A 19027-nucleotide genomic window follows, 5' to 3' on the forward strand; every position below is an offset into this window, starting at 1 on the left:
GTTCCTTTGTACCTGCTGTTCCCTCTGCTGGCAACGCCACTTTCCTGATTTCCCACCTCATACGTGAACTGCATCCTGTAAGAGCAGCTCAGGTGCCACCCTCCCTAGGAAGTGACCAGCATGGCAGGTTGACGTTCTTCTCTTCCGATTCTTCACACGAGTACTCTGTGCCTCTCTTTATCACGTGAGGTCCTTTTGTGCAGCGAGGCATTGTATTCATCCTTGTACTCCTAGTATTTAGTTTGGTGTGTGCTCAATAAATATTGGATGAACAAATGAATTGTGCAGAAGCTGAAAACCGGCAGTGTTTTATTTTAACTGGGCAAATTCTTTTGACTCTACTATTTCTATATGCACTCTATTAGTTTTCAGTAATATTTCCCATAATATTCTTGTTTTTTATGGAATTGATTTTCTTTTAAAAAAGTTTTTGGTTTAAAGATGATGGATAGAACCACCTAATAAGAAGATTAAATACCTTATATATTTATTACCTAAATCCTTGATTGTCCCTGTGAATTCCCCATGTTATATGTGTGGGGGTAGTTTTTCAATTAGTTAATTTAATTTTTATTTTCCGATGGAGCCTAATATTGCTAAAAGACGTGACAGTTGAGCTTCCTGTGCAGAGTTTGATGCCCATAACTTGGGAAACTAGCTTGGAATAAAATATATTTTTGAACAGAGATAATGGCCTTCATTAAAAATGAACACGCTGGGCTGAGCCTTGCACAGCACTGAGACAACCTGGGAGAGCCACAGGACGCGCTGTCACAGGAGCCTGAGCCCTGCCCTTTAGGGTGGATTGGAGCGTTTTGCCTAAAATCTCTAGGTACTGAACTTGGTTTCCTTTGCTTTTGGAGATAGCCAGTATGAGCGGCAACGTTGATAAATCTATGCGAAATCAATTCTGCTTCTATCTTTAAAGCTAAATTTTGTAAAACTGAGTGTTATACATGCTGGCAAAAAGTAACATTATAATGTTATAACATGTAAATAATCTATAGTATTTTCTAGCATCTGCTTAGACATTGAATTATTTTAACATTCAGTGTACCTTCAAGGTGAAGTAGCAATGACGTCCAGAGGAAAGAGATTTATTTAATAGGTTCCTTTGCAAATCTAGATATGGGCAACAATTACAATTTTCCTGACGTGTTTGATTTTCATTTTCTTGAGAATGTGTTGCTTTGCTGAAACCATATTCAAAGCCTAGGTCGATTGATCCCCTGCAAGATACACTTGAAGGTTAAGTAACTACAGATCTCAGCTAATCCTGTGTAATCTGCTGTTGGTAAATGGCTGTTTATGGTCCTGGCACACCAGCTTCTGAATGCTTAGGATTTTGTTTTCACCTTTTGTTCAAATAACCTCTGAAAGGAGCGATGCGTCTCTTTGCATGCCTGTGCATTGTGCTCAGCTTTTTGGAAAGAGTGAGCTGTTCGTGTCCTTCACAGTGTACCTGCGACTACTGGGGCAGAGACGATGGCTCGGGATCAAGGTACGCTTCTCTCCTTGTTACTAGTGATTCCCGGAAAAAGGGCTCAAACCAGATGGCTTTAGTTTGAAAGCAAATTATCCATCAGAAATCAGAGGAGAGAAGGTTTAAAATTTATATAAGCTTGAATTTAACTGTGTTCGTCCAGGTTGCCCACTCCTTCACTGTTTTCATTTTGAGTGGTTTGGCTCTTAAAAGCCCCTCCAATAATCTGAGACTCTCAAACGCATTCTGTGTTACAAAAATATTCATCGCACTTGTCTTCACACAATGTCCCTTTCTGAGGTCAAACCCACTCAAATGTGTGTGGCCGGCTTCAGCCTGATTGGAGAAAGCGCAAGAGGCCAGGCCCAGATCATCTGCTTCCGGGGTTGTAAATTTCATTTTGGGGATTATTCCTGCCAACGGGGTACAATTTAGGAAGTAGGCAGGAGGGTCGCAAGAGTTAGAGACCCTCATAATTAGAATTTTTCACTTTAAGATATTGCAGTTTACAAAGAAAAGAAGCTTAAAGGTCTGGATCCACCCTGCCTGCTGCTGACCCCGCAGAAGCCGTTTAACCTCTGATTGCTTTGACAACTCCCTGTTAAGTGAGAACATATGCAGGGGTCCTTTAGATAGAATTAAATGCAAAACAGAACTCTTAATAGTTAAACATGGTAGACTTTTTTTTGAGGGGATATTTAGCAACAAAATCAGATTTTTTTGTGACTTGATTGAACAGTGAGCCTCTTAAACAAAGTAATTTGTTAGAAGAATCACCCAATTTCTGACTTACAGCTTTAAATAATTAAATAATAATAAAAACATTTTTGAGTAGTTTGTCTTGTTCTTGTATATTCTTTACTTATCCAACTTTTGATATCTTTTTGAAATATTCAGTAGGTGGGTAAAGACAGTGAGAAGAATGTAAAAAATTAAAGATCTACTTGGCAAACGATATGCAGCAGTTAATGACCCAGGCTCTGGGTGTTTTTGAGAAAACAATCACAGAGATGTTTCCTTCTCAATGGTGGCCCTATTACTGATGGACTTTATAAAAATCATAGTCTATTATGCCTGGCAAGAATTCTAGATATGATCTAGTTTGACTGCTGTCATTTTATAATGGAAAGAACTAAACCACGTAGCGACTGAACGACTCGTCCAAGAGCAGCGTTGAGCTGATGCGGTGCCTGGCTGATAAGGATGCTGGGTCTTTCGGCTTCCAGTCCAGGCTTCTTCCACTGCAGCACGGTGGAATGCTGACGTAATGAGTAGAAACCGCATCATGCTGGTATAAAGCAGCACTGAAATTTGTGATACAGAATAGAGATGAAGAAGGAGAGCTGCCCCTGGAGAATTCCAGGGATTTCAGAGTCTTCTCCCAAAGTCACAGAAAGGAGATGACGCTGCCAGTGCATCGCAGCTTTATGCTGCTTCCTTCTCTACATTACAGCCTGGCTTTTAGAATTCACTGATTTAATGTGATGTGTTGTACTAAATGGCTGTGTTACAGTTATTATTTACTACTTTATAGTTATTATTTACTATGTGTATAATGAATTGTAATTTAGATCATGCTTTGCAAAACTTTTTATTGTTCATTTTCAGCAGTCCAGTGGGGATGAGTATATGACGGGAGATAAATAGGTCTTTTTACAGGTTAAAATGAAACTAAATTCTCTGTTTCTTCCTCCTTTACTCCCACCCACGGGGCAGGCTTGTTTTTCTATGCCTGTTTTACACTTGCCACTAAACAACATCGCAGTGCGACTCGCTCAAGGTCGTTTAAGTTAGTGACATGGCAAAAGGAATAAACTCGAAGTTTCTGGTTAATTCCTTAGGCTGAAAGCAGTGCACAGTCACATTGTTAAAACAGAGCTCAGCTTTAAGCACCTAGTGTGATCATTTGCTCTTTTTTCTTTCTTTAAGTGATCGTCTTAAAAAGGATCAATTTGTAACTTTGACAGGGGATTCCTTTAAAATGGGTCATTTCTAGAAAGGTTTCAGCGTGCTCCCCCGAGTTGGATGGATGTGGGTTTGAAAGGTGGCTTTGTAATCCACTATGTGGCCTTGGGAAGTTTCCTGATGGTGCCGGCCCTCAGCTATTTTATCCGTAAAAATGAGGTTGATGATAATAATAGCAAACACTCATTGAGTGCTTACTATGCACCAGGAAGGTGTAAAATTTTACATCCATTTCAACTAATCATCCTAACACCCCAAATGGGAAAATGAAGTTGAGCGATCAGAGAAGTGGCCACGATCTCATGGCCACAGAGAAGGTGTCCGAGCTTAGATTTGAGCTGAGATCAGCCTGCCTCCAGAGCTGGTGCCTCTACCTGGAACCCAACACCCACCTCCTAGGGCCTGTCTGATGATGAAAGAAGGCCGCGGTTGTGGTGGGTGTGGCACAGGCCTGACTCTTAAAGAGCTCCATCAATATCAGGTTGAACCACAAGAAACTGCTGCTGATATTTGATTGTTTTTAACCTATAAAAATGGCCATTTCATATGATTCAATCTAAAAGAAGAAGACGATGATGAATTATTAATGAATAGGTTAGTCAGGCTGAACAGACAATTTGCAAAAACCATCAGGGAATGAAAAATTGATGCATATTTCAAATAAGTATTATTTTTTCAAATGAGTCTCAGAAGGCAGGTTTCTTTCTCTTGTGACACTAGGTTGGTCCTATGCAATGACCTGGACATGAACGAGGTCCCTACGAACTTCCCCGTGGACGCCGTGAAGCTTCGCATAGAGAAGACAGTCATCCGCAGGATCCCGGCCGAGGCCTTCTACTACCTGGTGGAGCTCCAGTACCTCTGGGTGACTTACAATTCCGTGGCCAGCCTTGATGCGAGCAGCTTTTACAACCTGAAGCAGCTGCATGAGTTGCGCTTGGATGGGAATTCTCTGGCTGCCTTCCCTTGGGCATCTCTGCTGGATATGCCGCTTCTGAGGACCCTGGATCTGCACAATAACAGAATAACCAGTGTGCCAAATGAGGCCCTCAGGTACCTGAAGAACCTTGCCTACTTGGATTTATCAAGCAACAGACTAACAACGCTGCCACCAGATTTCCTGGAGAGCTGGTCTCACCTAGTTGCAACATCATCTAGAAGCCTGGCCCTCTCACCGAGAAGAATTATTCTTGGTGAGCTCATCCATTTCTGGGCTTCTCAGTCCCGGATAATTTGCTCTGGATGCTTCAGTGGTTCAGTCTTTTCATATCTGCTGACTTTTGTTTCTTGCTCTATACTTGCACTTTTGATGGAATAGTACTTTATCAGCTAGGTCAATTTGCCTATCTACCCTGTGTAAGGTGTAATGGTGTGTGTGTGTGTATGTGTGTGTGTGTGTGTTGGGGGAGGGAGGGGAGCTGGCCACATAAGCTGAGACACTAACGTTGCTCTTAGAGGCCCTGGAGCTGAGTGACAAATCTTCCAACCTGTCCTTATTCTTGTGACACGCCGGTGCTCCATACTCTGCCACACCCAACCTTCCGCTCTGGTCTGTTTTTAACCCTTCCTCAGGCTCTTCAGGAGTGGGAGAGGGACGTCGGCCTCTTTATGAGGGGCAAGGGTTTAATCGGTTAGGAAGATAGCTTCCAAATTTTCTTAATCTAAAAAGAAATGACAGAAACACCAGTTATTTAACTGGCCCCCAGTGGGTCTCCTAATGGATTTGGTCGCTAAGTTTAGCTGTGCTTAGCTTTGTATATGTTGATCCTGACTTTGTTTAGGTTCTATGGGTGTTAGTCTTGGGTTCTTAAAGGTACACTCCTTGTGGTAGACCCCTCTCTTCTTTCTTTGTATCTTCCCACAGCGCTCTGCACGTGGTGACCGCCCAGTGAATGTGGTTGCCCCATTGAAATCAGTGAACCGAGACCCTTCTCTGGGCTGTCTGTGGGCAGGGAGGCCTTCCACACTTCTGTAGAAGACACAGCCTGAGGCTTTGGTCAATCGGTTTGATTTGCTACAATTTTGCTCACTCGATAAGGCTTGTGGTCAGTTCACAAGTTGTGTCGTCATTGCAGCAGAGGAGGTTGTTTCTCAGAAGAGTAAAGAACTTCTGTCTGTCCAATGAAATGACAGGAAGCCTTTTGGAGTGAGAAGCAACTAGATGCTAAATATGAGCCAGCAATCCCTGCTGACCAATATCACACACTCAAATCTTTGATGAAGTATAAATAAAATAAAAGTTAAATTTGAGTTTTCTTTTGATAAAAAAGAAAATGCTGTGACACCCCTTAAATGGTTTCAGCATTGCTTCTGTTGAGATGTAAATGTGTTTTGGTGCTTATGAGACTAAAAGCATGAGTAATAAGAACCAGATAGACAGGGGCAAAATCACATAGGCTTTTCTTATATAGCTAATTCATGTTTTGTCCACTGCTTATCTAGTCCTTCAAACGTTTTTGGTTAGAAAATGAAAACAGTATTGTGGGATGGGTTAGAGAAAAAAACATTAGTTTAACTTAACGATGGTTGTGGAGTCCTTATTATATACACTGTGATTATATACACCGTGCAAACCTATACTGTAGTATTTATTTATTTTAGCCACTAATTTGATCCTTATGTGTAAGGCTGATATTTAGAAATTGTCCTAATTTAAACATTGAGATTCTATTTCTCTCTATATTTTTCTAAGTTTCTTTGGAAGCCATTCTTGGTTCTAACAGAACTACCGAATGGAGAGATACAGTAGACAATAAATCCAGTTACTAAATTACTATAAATAGCTCTCTAATGATTAGTTGCAAATATTACTATGAAGAAATAATTTATAGAGCATTATTATTTTTCACTTGTAAGTTAAATCTGGATGAGAACAGAGGGATCACATGGGAAAGGGTCATGAAATTTCTTTGTCCGTGGAGAGTTACCCACACAGGTTTATCTGTTTCAGGGTTCAGATGCTCTAAAAGCAGAAAAATGAGAATACTTTCGATATAACATTAAATTTAAAAAGCAGGGTATATAATTGTACTTAAAGCACAATTACAATTTTTTGAAAAGTGCAAAGAAAAAGACTGAAAAGATACACTTGGTTAACCGGCTTCTTTGGGGGTGAGGCATCATTTGATTTTCTGTATTTTCAAAATGTTCTGCAACGACCATGCATTACTTTTACAATAGTGATAATAATCATGATAATAAATAACAGAAGATATTTTAAAACATGTCCAGCCATGGATGGCAGCTGGCCTTAGCAAAGCCGTGCCTGCAATGCAACAAGGGGAAAGAAGAGCTGCCCTCCCAGAGGAGGGCTGGGGCGCGCATGGGCACGCACAGAGGAGTCAGTGCTCTCGGCTGGAAGATGGAGGTGGGAGGCCTTGCTCCCTCTTGCTCACAGGACTGTAATGAGAATGGGGTGAGATGTTGTATGTGACAGTTCTTTAGGATATGAGGCCAACAGTCTCTGAGGTTATGATTTTAGATGAATAATAATCCATAGCAGCTGTGACTGAGCCGGGAGTGTCTTATAACAAAATACTTCTCTACTCTGGTTCTTTTGCTATTTTAACTATATTTGAGTCTTCCAATTTTATCATTAAAATATGGTGATGAGAACCAGTTCTAGATTTTCTAGAACTCAGTGGTTAACTGTAGCAATCATATGTTTCTAGGTGCCTGTAGGATTTTTTTGTACTATTATAGTAAGATACGTTGAGCTTTTATATAACTTTATTGTCCTGTGTTTGCTATTGTTAGCAGATGGAGGTTCTATTTGAAATAATAATAGTAAAAGCTAACACTGATGGAGTGCTTACTCAGGGCCAAGCCTAGTTCCTATACTGCTCAGATAGAGCTTCTTCCAGCCTCGTGTTAACCGTGTGGTAAGTACCATTTCATCCCCATTTTATAGATGAAGAAATGAGGCACAAGTTAAGCCACTTGCCCAGATTCACTCACCACCTAGCGATGGAGCAGGGGGGGAATACAGGCCATTTGTTCCAGAACCCATGCGCTTCCCCTCTCCTTTGTAATGCAAGGTACGGTATGTACTAATACCAAAGTTATTTTTCTCATATATGCATTACTTTACCGATCTCTTTAAATCAGGTATTTAATAACAAAATTTAGGCAAAGGTTTTTCGATTACACCCTCTCATTTCTGCATGAGTAAAAATACCAACTTAACGATATTGTCCTTTAACGTATCCATAAAAACATAAACTAGTGTCCTGCAAGTAAATGTTTAGATTAACTGTGAAACCAGATTAGATTTTTGATTTGCAATACAGGTAAGTTTCCACGGCGTCTTTCTCAAGAATAGGCAAATATTTACATAGGCAGACTACGTAAGCCCTGACAATGATTTTCTTGGAGGAAAAAGCCTGCAGTAGGCGAGGGCATAAAATGCTTTCTTGAGTGCTATTTACTGGTGCCCAAATTTGTTCAGTTGTAAACCTGGGCTCTTCTCCTATTCAGAATGAAATTTGCCTGAAGGACAGCAGTAGCCTGATTATTCCCACAGAATTTTCTAATATGTCATTAATTTAATTCAGCAAATGCTCCTCAGTCCCCATGGGGATGCCCATGCTTTGCTAGGCCCAGAGAAGACTAATCCACGTAGTTAGGGCTGACCTGTGCCAGGCGCTCTCTTCAGGACTCCCTGGCAGGATCCCAGCCCTGAGGACCACCCCAGGAGGTGGGTCTGTAATCATCACGGCCCTCTTTTTACAGCTGGTGAAGGCAAAGTCAAGCTTCAAATTCACAGGCCATCTCCAGAGATAGCATTCCTCTCTTTTTTAAACTTTTTTTTAAATTGAGGAATTGGGGTGTAATACAGAGGATCTTACGTGTACAGTTGGGTATGATGGTAAATGTATACCCCCACAAAACCCACATCCTCACCAAGATACAGAACAATTTCATGCCCCTGCAAAGTTCCCCTGTGCCCCGTCTCAGTCAGTCTCCTCCCAGCCCATGCAACCACTATTTTATTTCTATCACCATAGGTTGATTTGTCTGCCCTGAATTTCACATAAATGGAATTTATAAGATGCATTCTTGTGCCTGCCTTCTTTCACTCAGCACTGCGTTTTTGAGATTCATCTGTGTCATTGCATGGATTGGCGGTTCCTTATCACTGAGTCACAGTTAATTTTATGAACGCACTCATTGTTCATCCTTTTTCTTGCTGTTGGACACATGGGCCGTTTCCAGTTTTTAGTTATTATGAATTAAGCTACTATTCACATTCTTGTGCAAAGCTTTTTGTAGCATACATTTTCATTTCTCTTGGATAAATTCTTAGGATTGAAATAGCTGGATCATAGGATGGTTATACACATCACTTTTTAAGAAACTGCCCGTTTTCCAAAGAGCATGTACTGTTTTACACCCCCGCTAGTACTGTCTAACAGCCTACGTGCTCCACATCCTCTCCAACACTCCATGTCGTCTGTCTTTTTCATTTCAGTCTCTTTCATTTCATTTCAGGGGGTGGGTGGGTCAGGGAGTGGTACCACCTTGTGATTTTAATTTGCATTTCCCTAATGACTAACGGTCTTGACCATGTTTTCATTTGCTTATTGACCATTGGTATATTCCTTTATAATTTTTTAAGGTTGTTTTTTCTTTCGTGGTTTTTTAAGGTTGTTTTTCTTTTTATTATTGAACACAAGTCTTTTGTTATATGCATTATGAATATTTCCTCTGAGTCTGTGGCTTGTCTGTACATTTTCTTCATGGAGTCTTTAGTAAGAAAGTTTTAAATTTTGGTGACATCTGATTTATCAGTTTTTTCTTTTACGCTTAGTGCTTTCTGTGTCCCATCTAAGGAATATTTGCCTACCTACAGGTCACAGAGATATTCTACTGTCTTTATGGTTTTAATTTTTATATTCAGTTTGTAGCTTTATATTCTTAGCTTTTATGTTCATGACTGTGATCCATCTCAAAATAGTTTTTGAGTATAGTGTGAGGGAGGGGTTGAAGTTTATGTTTTTCCAAACAGATGTCCAGTTGTCTCAGCACCATTTGCTGAAATGACTTTCCTTTCCCCTTGAATGTGAAACGCCACTGCCTCCACAAAGCTGACTAAGGTGTGCTCTTTGACTTCAAGAGCTGATCATCTGCAGAATGACTTTTGTACAGGAATTTATTGCTGACTTTTCACACAAAAATAGCACATTTAATCCAACCACCGTGATGCATGGAAAACATTACCCTTTTAAAAAAAGGAGAAGGCAAAGTTCATTTGCCCCTACCCAAGAATAGTTATGTAAAATAAATTGATTAATGCAAATTACTGTGGATGGTGTGCTGGCTGGAAGGAATGCAGTGAAGGTCACAGTGTAACTCCAGGGAGTTCTTGTAACTTTGTCCCCAGGAGAAAAAGCACTTGGTGAATGCGTTCAGCACTCAGATCATTATTATTTTTCAGGGTTTAAAGTTATACCCTTGACCTTGGATATTTCAAAGTTGGAATAAATAAACATTCTATGTTTGAGGGATTTAGAAATATCTTCCTGGTTTACATAACTTTTAGATATGACCAGTTGGATTAATTTTTAAAAGAATTTTGTTTCACCGTTAATACATTTTTCTAACAGCGTCAAAGTGGGAATGAAATTGTTAATGTTAAAAGCCCCTGGATCTTTCCCGATATAGACATTTGTGCTCCAGACATTGCTGCTTTGACATCCATTATTTGTAGATAACGGCACATATAGCTGTCACCCATGGCTCTAGACGCTTTTAGGTGTTGAAGAAATGAGTTATGGTGGAAGGAGTATTAGATTAGGAGGCTGAAACATCTGGGATTTGGTCAGAACTCTAAGCTACTTACAAAGTTAAGGCAGTAATCTCTGAGCTCTGGCGTTCTCTGGTGTGAAATTGGAAGAATCATACGAGTTTCCAGAGGTCGATATAAGACATATACATAGTGGTTGAGAATGAGAGCTTTAAGACCAGGACACCGAGGGTCAAATCCTGACTGTGGTCAGTTGTGTGACCTTGGGCAGATCCCTAAACCTCCCTAAGCACTGGTTTTCTTAAAATGAGTGTGAAACTAACATATACACCTCATGCTATTGTCAGGATTGAGGCAGACAAATCCTTTAGCAGGCTGAGCACTGTTGGGAGGCAGTTCTTCCGTCTCTCACATTTCTGCCTGTCGTGTGAGCAGAGGCAGGCACTGACTGCCTCCTGCGCTGAACTATCTTTTCAAGGAAGTTTGTGTCGAAAGCCATTTTGGAAGCAGAGATTTGTCTCCCTCCAGAGCAAAGGGTAGGCATGCTTACTGCCCAGTGTGATAAAGATAGTGTCTCCCTCCAGAGTTGTGAGTAATAAACTATCCTTTGTCTCTGACCAGGAGTCCTGTGTCTTCTGCTAACATCTATAAAACTATGTGGTCAACTGGGATGAGGTGGTCACCCTAAATAGGGCAAAACTCAGACCCTTTACAGTTCTTGACAGGTGCAGTATTTGCCACATAGAAAGTAATCAATAACTGCTAACTTGTGTTGTTATTACTTTGTAAAGAAAAAATCTGGCCTAATAAGTGTTTTGAAAGTATTAAGTATTCTACACACATTATTCCATGATAGAATGAATTTGACGTTTGTTGCGGGTGGGATAGAATTCAAAGCAACGTTACTGAACTGGTTATGAATTCAAAGGACTAAATATAAGAGGAAGAAGTTCAAGCTAGTTCACTCACGGAAGAAAAGAAATTTATAAGATAGAACGTAAAAGAACAGTAAACATTTACCAATGCTGGCAGAAAAATATGAGCCAGTCATGAAGTGCTATTATGCTAAAAATAGGCATTCATGGAAATCTAGAATTTATAAATGAACAGTCAAATCTTCCACCATGGTTAGAATTTTCTAAAATTGCAATTCTGTCTTTTCTCCTTATGAATCAATATATAATCCACTCCATTAGTAAAAAGCCACAACCACAAATCTTTTTGAGAGAAGTCCTTTTCAACCTTGGGCTTTATGTGAGGCTGCTGTGGGGCGTCACCCTTAAGGCCCTCAGAGAGACTTTTGTGTGACGGAAGGCTCTGAGCACCATCTGACATCCTTCTGAGATCTTAGCACACAACGTTAGAGTCCCACCCACGCTAGACTTGGCTTTCTCTCTGGAGCCCTTTCTTAATGTGAGAGCTTTGGAGAGGCTGGGAGTAAGAAACACTTCTTTTATTTAACCCAGCAAGTTTCAGCTCCTTTATGTTAGCAGATCTTCCTTTAGCTGTTGTCTCTCCTTGACATTTTACAATGAGCAGCAGGAAGACACCAGGCAGCAGTTTGGACACCGTGTGAAGAAATATCCTTAGCTGGAACGTGCATGTCGCTGAATATGTTTTCTACTTTCCAGGTGAGCCACAGGTGACGGTGTTGCTAAACTTTCTGTCACTCCATAACGAGGGGCCCCTCTCCTCTAGTTTCCGGGAACGTTTTCCTCATTTCTCTTTGAGCTCTCACTGACAGGCTCCTTGAAGGCCGGAGCACTTTGACCAGCGGTTCTGAAAGTGGAGGCAGACCCTGAAGGCACTCGCAGGGGAGGCTGACAGCTAACTGACCTTGCTGCTGATGCTCTCCTGAAGGGAGACTGAGCAGGGCACCTCCGTGGCCACCACATGTGACATCCATGCTAAGCTATGTTCCAGCCTCGACCAGTCTTTCCCATCTTCTCTCCTGACGCTGCCTGCATCTCACTCTGTGCTTTCGCTCCACAGAACTTATCCTGCCTCAGTGTGTCTTCAGATCACACAAAACAGCAATGCAGTGCAGGCTGCTCTAGGTGCCTCTCAGCACCCCATAACCCTTCAAATACTGGAAGTGCTTTCACAGCACCTAGAAATAGCTCTGTCGCGGTATTTATGGCACCTGTGGTACTTGGATTCAAATCTTGGCTCTGACACTAATTAACTATGTGGCTTTGGTCAAATTATTTGGCTTCTCCATGTCTCAGCTTCTTCAACTTTAAAATGGGGATAATAATACTCTCCTTCTCATGGGATTGTTGGAATTAAATGAGATAATACAGGAAAGTGCTTAGAGGAGCCTAGTGTGGGGTAAATGGTCAGTAACGGTGAGCCGTGGTCGTTAATGATCTGAACTGACAGGATGTGTTCTTTCAGCGGCTGGATTGCAGGGCAAACCTGACAGCCAGGTGCCTCCTTTTCATCCCGCAAAGCACGTCTGTTCTGAGGGAGACAGTGCAGACACCTGCTTCCCCAAGAGGCTGTGATGTCAACTGAAGTCATCAGAATAAACTTTTCACCCTTTTCCTCCCTTCTGGCCTAGGTCTGCAGGACAACCCTTGGTTTTGTGACTGTCACATTTCCAAAGTGATCGAGTTGTCTAAAGTTGCCGACCCCGCTGTAGTGCTCCTCGATCCACTGATGATTTGTAGTGAACCCGAGCGCCTGACAGGGATTGCATTTCAGCGGGCTGAGCTGGAGCAGTGTCTGAAGCCATCGGTGATGGCCTCGGCCACCCAGATCACGTCCGCTCTGGGCAGTAACGTTCTGCTGCGGTGCGATGCCACCGGCTACCCCACCCCACAGCTCACGTGGACCAGATCCGACAGCTCGCCAGTTAATTATACAGGTATTTTCTTAATTCAGGCCTATGAAACAAAGAGTTTTCAAAGGTTGGAACTGAACCTCATGTTTTTGTTTTGTTTGAAATTGGCCGGTTAATTCTAATAAAATATGCCAAGATTTTTGGGAGAAAGGAATTTGAAAGGTTCATTTTTTTGGTTAATATTTTCCTTAGTTTATCTGACTAACTACATGGATGAAATTAGACAATCTGATTTTTTTCTTAGAAAACAACACAATTCAGTGGATGGCAAATTGCATAAGGCCTGTGTTTTTCTGCATTGTCTTGGGTACGGCTCACATTAAAATGCATGACCATTACAATTGTCTTAAAAGGGATTTTCATACAAGTTTCTCATTTTTGAATGATTACTTAAATATTAAATTACATGAAAACCTTATTATGAAGCAAAAAGTGTAATTTTTAGAAATATTGGTAACACAGACTTTTCAGATCCTACTATGATTGAGTCGGTGCTTTGGCCTTATTTCCATAGTGATAGTCTCATGATCAAAGGGATATATTTTTAAAACTCTTTAAAATTAAATTTAAATCAAGGTTGAAATGATGAAACCTAATGGAAAAAAAATAAGGCCTAATATTCCTACAAATAGAAAGTAAATGGCCCACAGCTTAAGAGGGTGAGTTACATTTTGGGCTGTTGAGACATTCAGTGCATTACTATCCTTCAGAAAGCTTCAGAAATCAAGGCAGGATAAAAATATGTTAGATTTTAGTGTTTAGGAAAGTAAAATTCCAATTTTGCAAGAACTATATATTGTTCTGCAAATTAAAAAAATCCATGGTTTAGATGTTAATCTAAGTTAAATATAAAATGGAAGATTGAGAATACAAATTACGACTCCTCCATGCCGGAAAATGATCTGCTATACCTTCTGGCTATAGACAGACGGCATTTTATTACAATAAAAATATTTGGGGAAATATTTAAGTAAGGGCTTCTGGTATACATTTTATAGAGCTACAGTGAGTTAAAATTGGAAGGGCTCTTTGAGATCACTTTGTCTTATCCTCTTATTTTAAAAATACAGAGACAGAGACCTAAAGACATTAACTGACTTGTCTGAAATCACATCCACTTAGTGGACAAAAGTTTACTAAAACCAAGTCTCCTAACTTGCAGCCCCATGTCTTTTGAAAATACTGCTCTCCATACAGACCTCATGGCACATGGCACGTCCCAGACCTTCATGTAGACGATTCACAGAACCATTGCCTGCCTTCGGAGATTTGCAGTGTGCCACTTCCCTCTTGGCTTTTGTGAAAGGGATGCATGTAGAACCAGATAGTTGCTTCAGTCGGCATGTTGCTTGAGTTTTTCCTTTTTTTTCCCTTTCACAAAGTATGTATGTTGTTTTCTTCCAGTAATTCAGGAATCTCCAGAGGAAGGAGTCAGATGGTCCATAATAAGCTTGACAGGCATTTCATACAAGGATGCTGGGGATTACAAATGTAAGGCCAAAAATTTGGCTGGGATGTCGGAAGCTGTGGTTACTGTGACAGTGGTTGGTGTTGTCACAACCACCATATCATCAGACACTTCTGAAAGAGGAACTGGAGATCAGCCTGAGCGAGAGGTCCAGGCAGACTCTAGAACTCCATCCATACCTGGCCCGTCGGCATCTCCCTGGCCTCCTTCCTCCGCTGCTTCTTCCACTTTTCTTTCTACTTCTACTTTGTCTCCTCCCTCCACTGCTTCCTCCTCCTTATCTCCTTTCTTCTCCTCCTTTGTTTCTCCAACCGCAACTCGAAGCACTAGAATTTCAACAAGCACCACCGTGGCTGGCCAGCAGTCACTCCAGCTCTACCCAGATGTGAAAAGAAATTTAAAGGTGGAGATGGGTGGAGGTAAGCTTCCTCCTGCTAGTGCAAGTAAAAAAGAATTGGCGTTGTTGGATCAAGCAATGTCTATGGAGATGGGTGCCACAATAGAAAATCTCAGGGTGGTCAGCGAGACCGAAGAGAGTGTGACTTTGGTGTGGAACACCATCAACAGCATGCGTGACTCTGAGGTGAACGTGTTATATTCCAAGTATGGGGAGAAGGACCTGCTGCTGCTTAATGCTGACTCCAGCAAGAACCAAGTAATCATAGATGGCTTGGAGCCTGGGAAGCAATACATAGCATGTGTCTATCCGAAAGGAGTGCCTCCCCGGAAGGACCAGTGCATCACCTTTTCTACTAGGACAGTTGAAGAAGTGGGTGATTTTCAAGGGTCTTTCCTTATCGTGGTGAGCGGTACTGCCTGTGTTGTTGTCTTGCCATTGATATTTTTCCTGTTGTACAAAGTTTGCAAACTGCAATGTAGGTCAGAATCCTTTTGGGAAGATGATTTGGCAAAAGAGACTTACATCCAATTTGAGACCCTGTCTCCCAGGTCTCAAAGTGTAGGGGAACTTTGGACTCGAAGGCACAGAGACGATTCAGAAAAGTTGCTGCTTTGTTCTAGGTCAAGTGTGGAATCTCAGATGACTTTTAAAAGCGAGGGTTCTAGACCAGACTATTATTGCTAAGGTTTTACAGCTCAGGTGCATGTGAATTTCACAAAATTTCTTCCAATTGAGGATCTGAGGGTATAGTTGACGCTCTGTTTGGATGACTTTTGGACAGACTTTCCCATCCTTCATGAAAATCACAAATGGAGTGCTTTTAATTGTGTTTAAAAAAATACCATGAGACTTCTGAACTGAAAGGACAAATAATCTTGACTTTTTTTGTGTGGAAGGTGTCCATAGAAATAATTTTTAGAGCAGTGCTTAATAAGTTATTAATATGTTTTAGGGTAATGTTTTAGTCCTTAAAAATAAATTTATGTGAAAATGGTTGTAAAAAAGTGAAATCTGAATTTTAAAAAGATAGTTTTTTGGGCAGTGAAGAAAGATTAGTGTAACCAGCTATGCCTTGATTTCACTCCTGTTCAAAGTGCCCTGTGGGGTTTGCTGTGGACACTGGCTGCCATTGCCTGGTGGGCGAGAGTGGGAGAGTAAGTTTTGCATTCGCTAAGGTGAAATCCAGCCCCGTGGAAAAGGAGGGCTCCGTCTCTTCGTGCCCGTAGGCATTACAATACAGTGTAGTTGTATTCATATTGCAAGTAAGAAACAGTTTTCCCATGTCCTAAGAAACATAGGTATTAGCAAAAATAAGTTTAGAAAGAGGATCATGATGCATAATAAGGTCATTTCAAAAAATAGTAACTATTGCATTCTAGTACATTTGCTAAGTGACTGTATGGGTCTGTTTTTAAACCATGGTGCTCATTTTAAAACAATCTCTTGAATATTTTGATATTTACTCTTCTTCTCTCCCTCCCCTCTTCCTTCTGTCGTTTCTTTTTTCCCCTTCTGCTTTGTCAGAAGATATTCAGGCGGCCAAAGGACCACAGCTAAGCTGTTTGTCTTTTGCCATGTTATTTTGATTTCCTGGATAAAGGGAAGAACTTGGAGAGTCTTTTTTAGAGCCAAAAGGCATGTTTTAGGATTTTGAAAGATTATCTTCAGTGGATGCATTTGGTCAGACTTTGTAGGTTAGAAACATCAAGGAAATTGAATTGGAGTGGCCAGATGAATAGGAGAAAAGGAGCATCATAGATAAAATTTAGTTTTTTTTAAAAAAAGGAGTTTTTCACCACCTTTACTCAAGATTATATTCCCTTTACATTGAAGATTTTGGAGTATAGAACAGATTTATAAAGGTATGTCAGAAGTCCTGAAATATCCTGAGAAGCAAGTTCTCAGAAAATACTATGTTTGGTAAGAAACAGATTGTCTTTGATGTAACACGTTGTGGAAATTATAATACAAGCAGCTGCAGAATGAGAAATTGTTTATTCCAAATGGCTCTTAATTAAAAAGAAAAAAGAATTTTAGTTTAGCCATAATCCGCACATCAGAAGATGACCAGGATGGATGGATGGCCTGCTCTGAACTCCCCCACTTCCCGGCTGGTATAATTTCCTCTCCTTTCCAGCTTTTTTGTCCTTGGTGCTTCCATCACTGAGTGCATTGTCTAATGAGCTAACAGTTTTTAATTCAGTATTCATTGTTGGGATTTGTTAGAAAAATATATTTTGCAGACAATTTTGTGTTTAGCTTCAAATTATTTTAGATTAACTTATTTTAAACTAAAAGATTACAAAAACCTTCATTTCTCTACTCTAAAGATATCATGAAATTTCATTGCCATATTTAAAGGGCTCTGCCAAAATACTGCGAGAGAATGTTACAGACTACTGAGCTAAATGGCACCCAAATTGTACAAAGGCAGGTTATTTCAAAAAAGGAGACTTGGACCATCATGATGAGATAAGTTACTGACTGCCCTTATAATCAAAATCAAGTGAGGTCTGGACTTAATTTTGACCAATGAGAAAAAGCTAGTTGGTGATATGGAGGGGAGAAAGCACTTTTGTCATCTCCAACTTGGTTTTAGCACAGGAGGTGAATTGCAAGTAATTTGTTACTAATAGTGAAAGAATATAATTGTAAGTCATCTGCTTTCTAAAAATACATAGATTTGAGTCTATGCAAGGTTATCCTAGTAATATCATTGCTCTCATGTTCTCACGAGTACGCTTTCTTGAGTGGGAGAGAAAGATTGACATGCTAGCAAGCAGCATGGAATTCCACGTAATCAACAGCCTGTTAATCAATGTCACCATAAGCGTTGTGGATGATATATAGCATAACTGATATTGAGCCAATATATGTTGCAATTAGATATGATTACAATGTCTTACTTTCAGACAAAATATATTGGAGATTTGTAAAACTTGGCGTACACAGTGAGGGCGTGTCCCACGTGAGACTATCATCAGTGATGTGCTGTGACATAAAAAATGTTGAGGACTCCAAGGTAATAGTTTATGATGGCCGGAAAAGCAAACCGTGGACTTTGGAGTCAGATAAGTGCCCTGGACTTTGGGAAACTTTTATGAAAGTTTCAAAGAGAAAAATTTTTGACCCCTAGTCTTGAGTCTCAAAAAGGCATTATGGCTAATGAAGGGAGATTAAAAAAGAAATTTCCAGATGAATGATTGTGAAATAATTCAAATAAAATGGGAGACAGCTCAGGAAAGTTGAATGGCTGTCTAGTAACTTAAAATTTCAAATGATAAGTATAAAAGAAATAAAGAAGTTTGAGTAACCAACGACGAATGTAGAAATGTAGCAAATCTATTATAAAAGTGTCAAAAATTTAGACCACCCAATAAATTAAGGATCAAAAAGAAAGGGTAAAGTTGACCAGAAGGAACTATAAGGCTTGTTTTTTTTTGTTTTGTTTCAGTGGAAAGAGAATGCTAATGTTTATATTGATAAGTAGACTTTTCTTTTGTTTAATTTATAATAAAACTGATTTTGTATACAAACATCTGACTCTTGATTTGTTTAAATAGCGAAAAAGATTAGGCTATACTCCCAGTGGATATGTTCGTGTTGCTGTCTTTCTATGCAATTAATTTCAAGTCACTGGTTGGATGAAAGTCATTCTCCTTTGTATAGGGTATAACATTGATGATTCATTCCATAATTATTCAGGAAAATAAACACCAATGTTTATGTATTATTTTGGTACAGTTTGTAAACACAATTAAATCCTTACAGAAAAGCAGCAATTTTCTATCATTGCCATAATTTTAATACATCATGTATTAAGTGTGCTAGTTGTCTTTATCTTATGGAATTTCCCAAGTGTTTAACATTGGGACAGTAGAAAGGAGTTAAATTCTTGGAGTAATTGCATAGATGCATAGATCTCCACTGATGCTAAGTTCCTTATCATACTTTCTGTCATCTCTAGGAGCAAAGACAGAAGGGTAGGAGTACAGAAGAATTTTGAGGAAAAACCTCTCAAAATATGAGACAGCAGCTCTGGAGGATAATGGCAGTCCCCTGAATCCTAATATCTCCATGCATCCTTCCCCCCAAACCCCCAAAACTATTAGTTTAACAAA

At 40.1% G+C, this 19027-nt stretch overlaps 1 protein-coding gene across 1 annotated transcript; it reads left to right on the plus strand.

The window, feature by feature from the left end:
- The first annotated feature begins 1310 nt into the window (after positions 1 to 1310).
- On the plus strand, positions 1311 to 18442 carry LRIT3 (leucine rich repeat, Ig-like and transmembrane domains 3). The gene is made up of 4 exons (XM_014839064.3): positions 1311 to 1501; positions 4169 to 4641; positions 12757 to 13062; positions 14443 to 18442. The coding sequence occupies exons 1-4, from the start codon at positions 1386 to 1388 to the stop codon at positions 15588 to 15590; spliced, it is 2043 nt and encodes a 680-aa protein (XP_014694550.3). The 5' UTR covers positions 1311 to 1385; the 3' UTR covers positions 15591 to 18442.
- Positions 18443 to 19027: the final 585 nt, after the last annotated feature.

This window comes from Equus asinus, chromosome 3 (genome assembly GCF_041296235.1).
Source record: "Equus asinus isolate D_3611 breed Donkey chromosome 3, EquAss-T2T_v2, whole genome shotgun sequence".
Lineage (NCBI taxonomy): Eukaryota > Metazoa > Chordata > Mammalia > Perissodactyla > Equidae > Equus > Equus asinus.

Bases quoted from the DNA above. Each gene is read 5' to 3' on its own strand.
- LRIT3 (XM_014839064.3), top strand. From the start codon at position 1,386: ATGCGTCTCTTTGCATGCCTGTGCATTGTGCTCAGCTTTTTGGAAAGA. The intron at 1,502-4,168 runs GTACGCTTCTCT...TTGTGACACTAG, and splicing joins GACGATGGCTCGGGATCAAG to GTTGGTCCTATGCAATGACC. The intron at 13,063-14,442 runs GTATTTTCTTAA...GTTTTCTTCCAG, and splicing joins CTCGCCAGTTAATTATACAG to TAATTCAGGAATCTCCAGAG.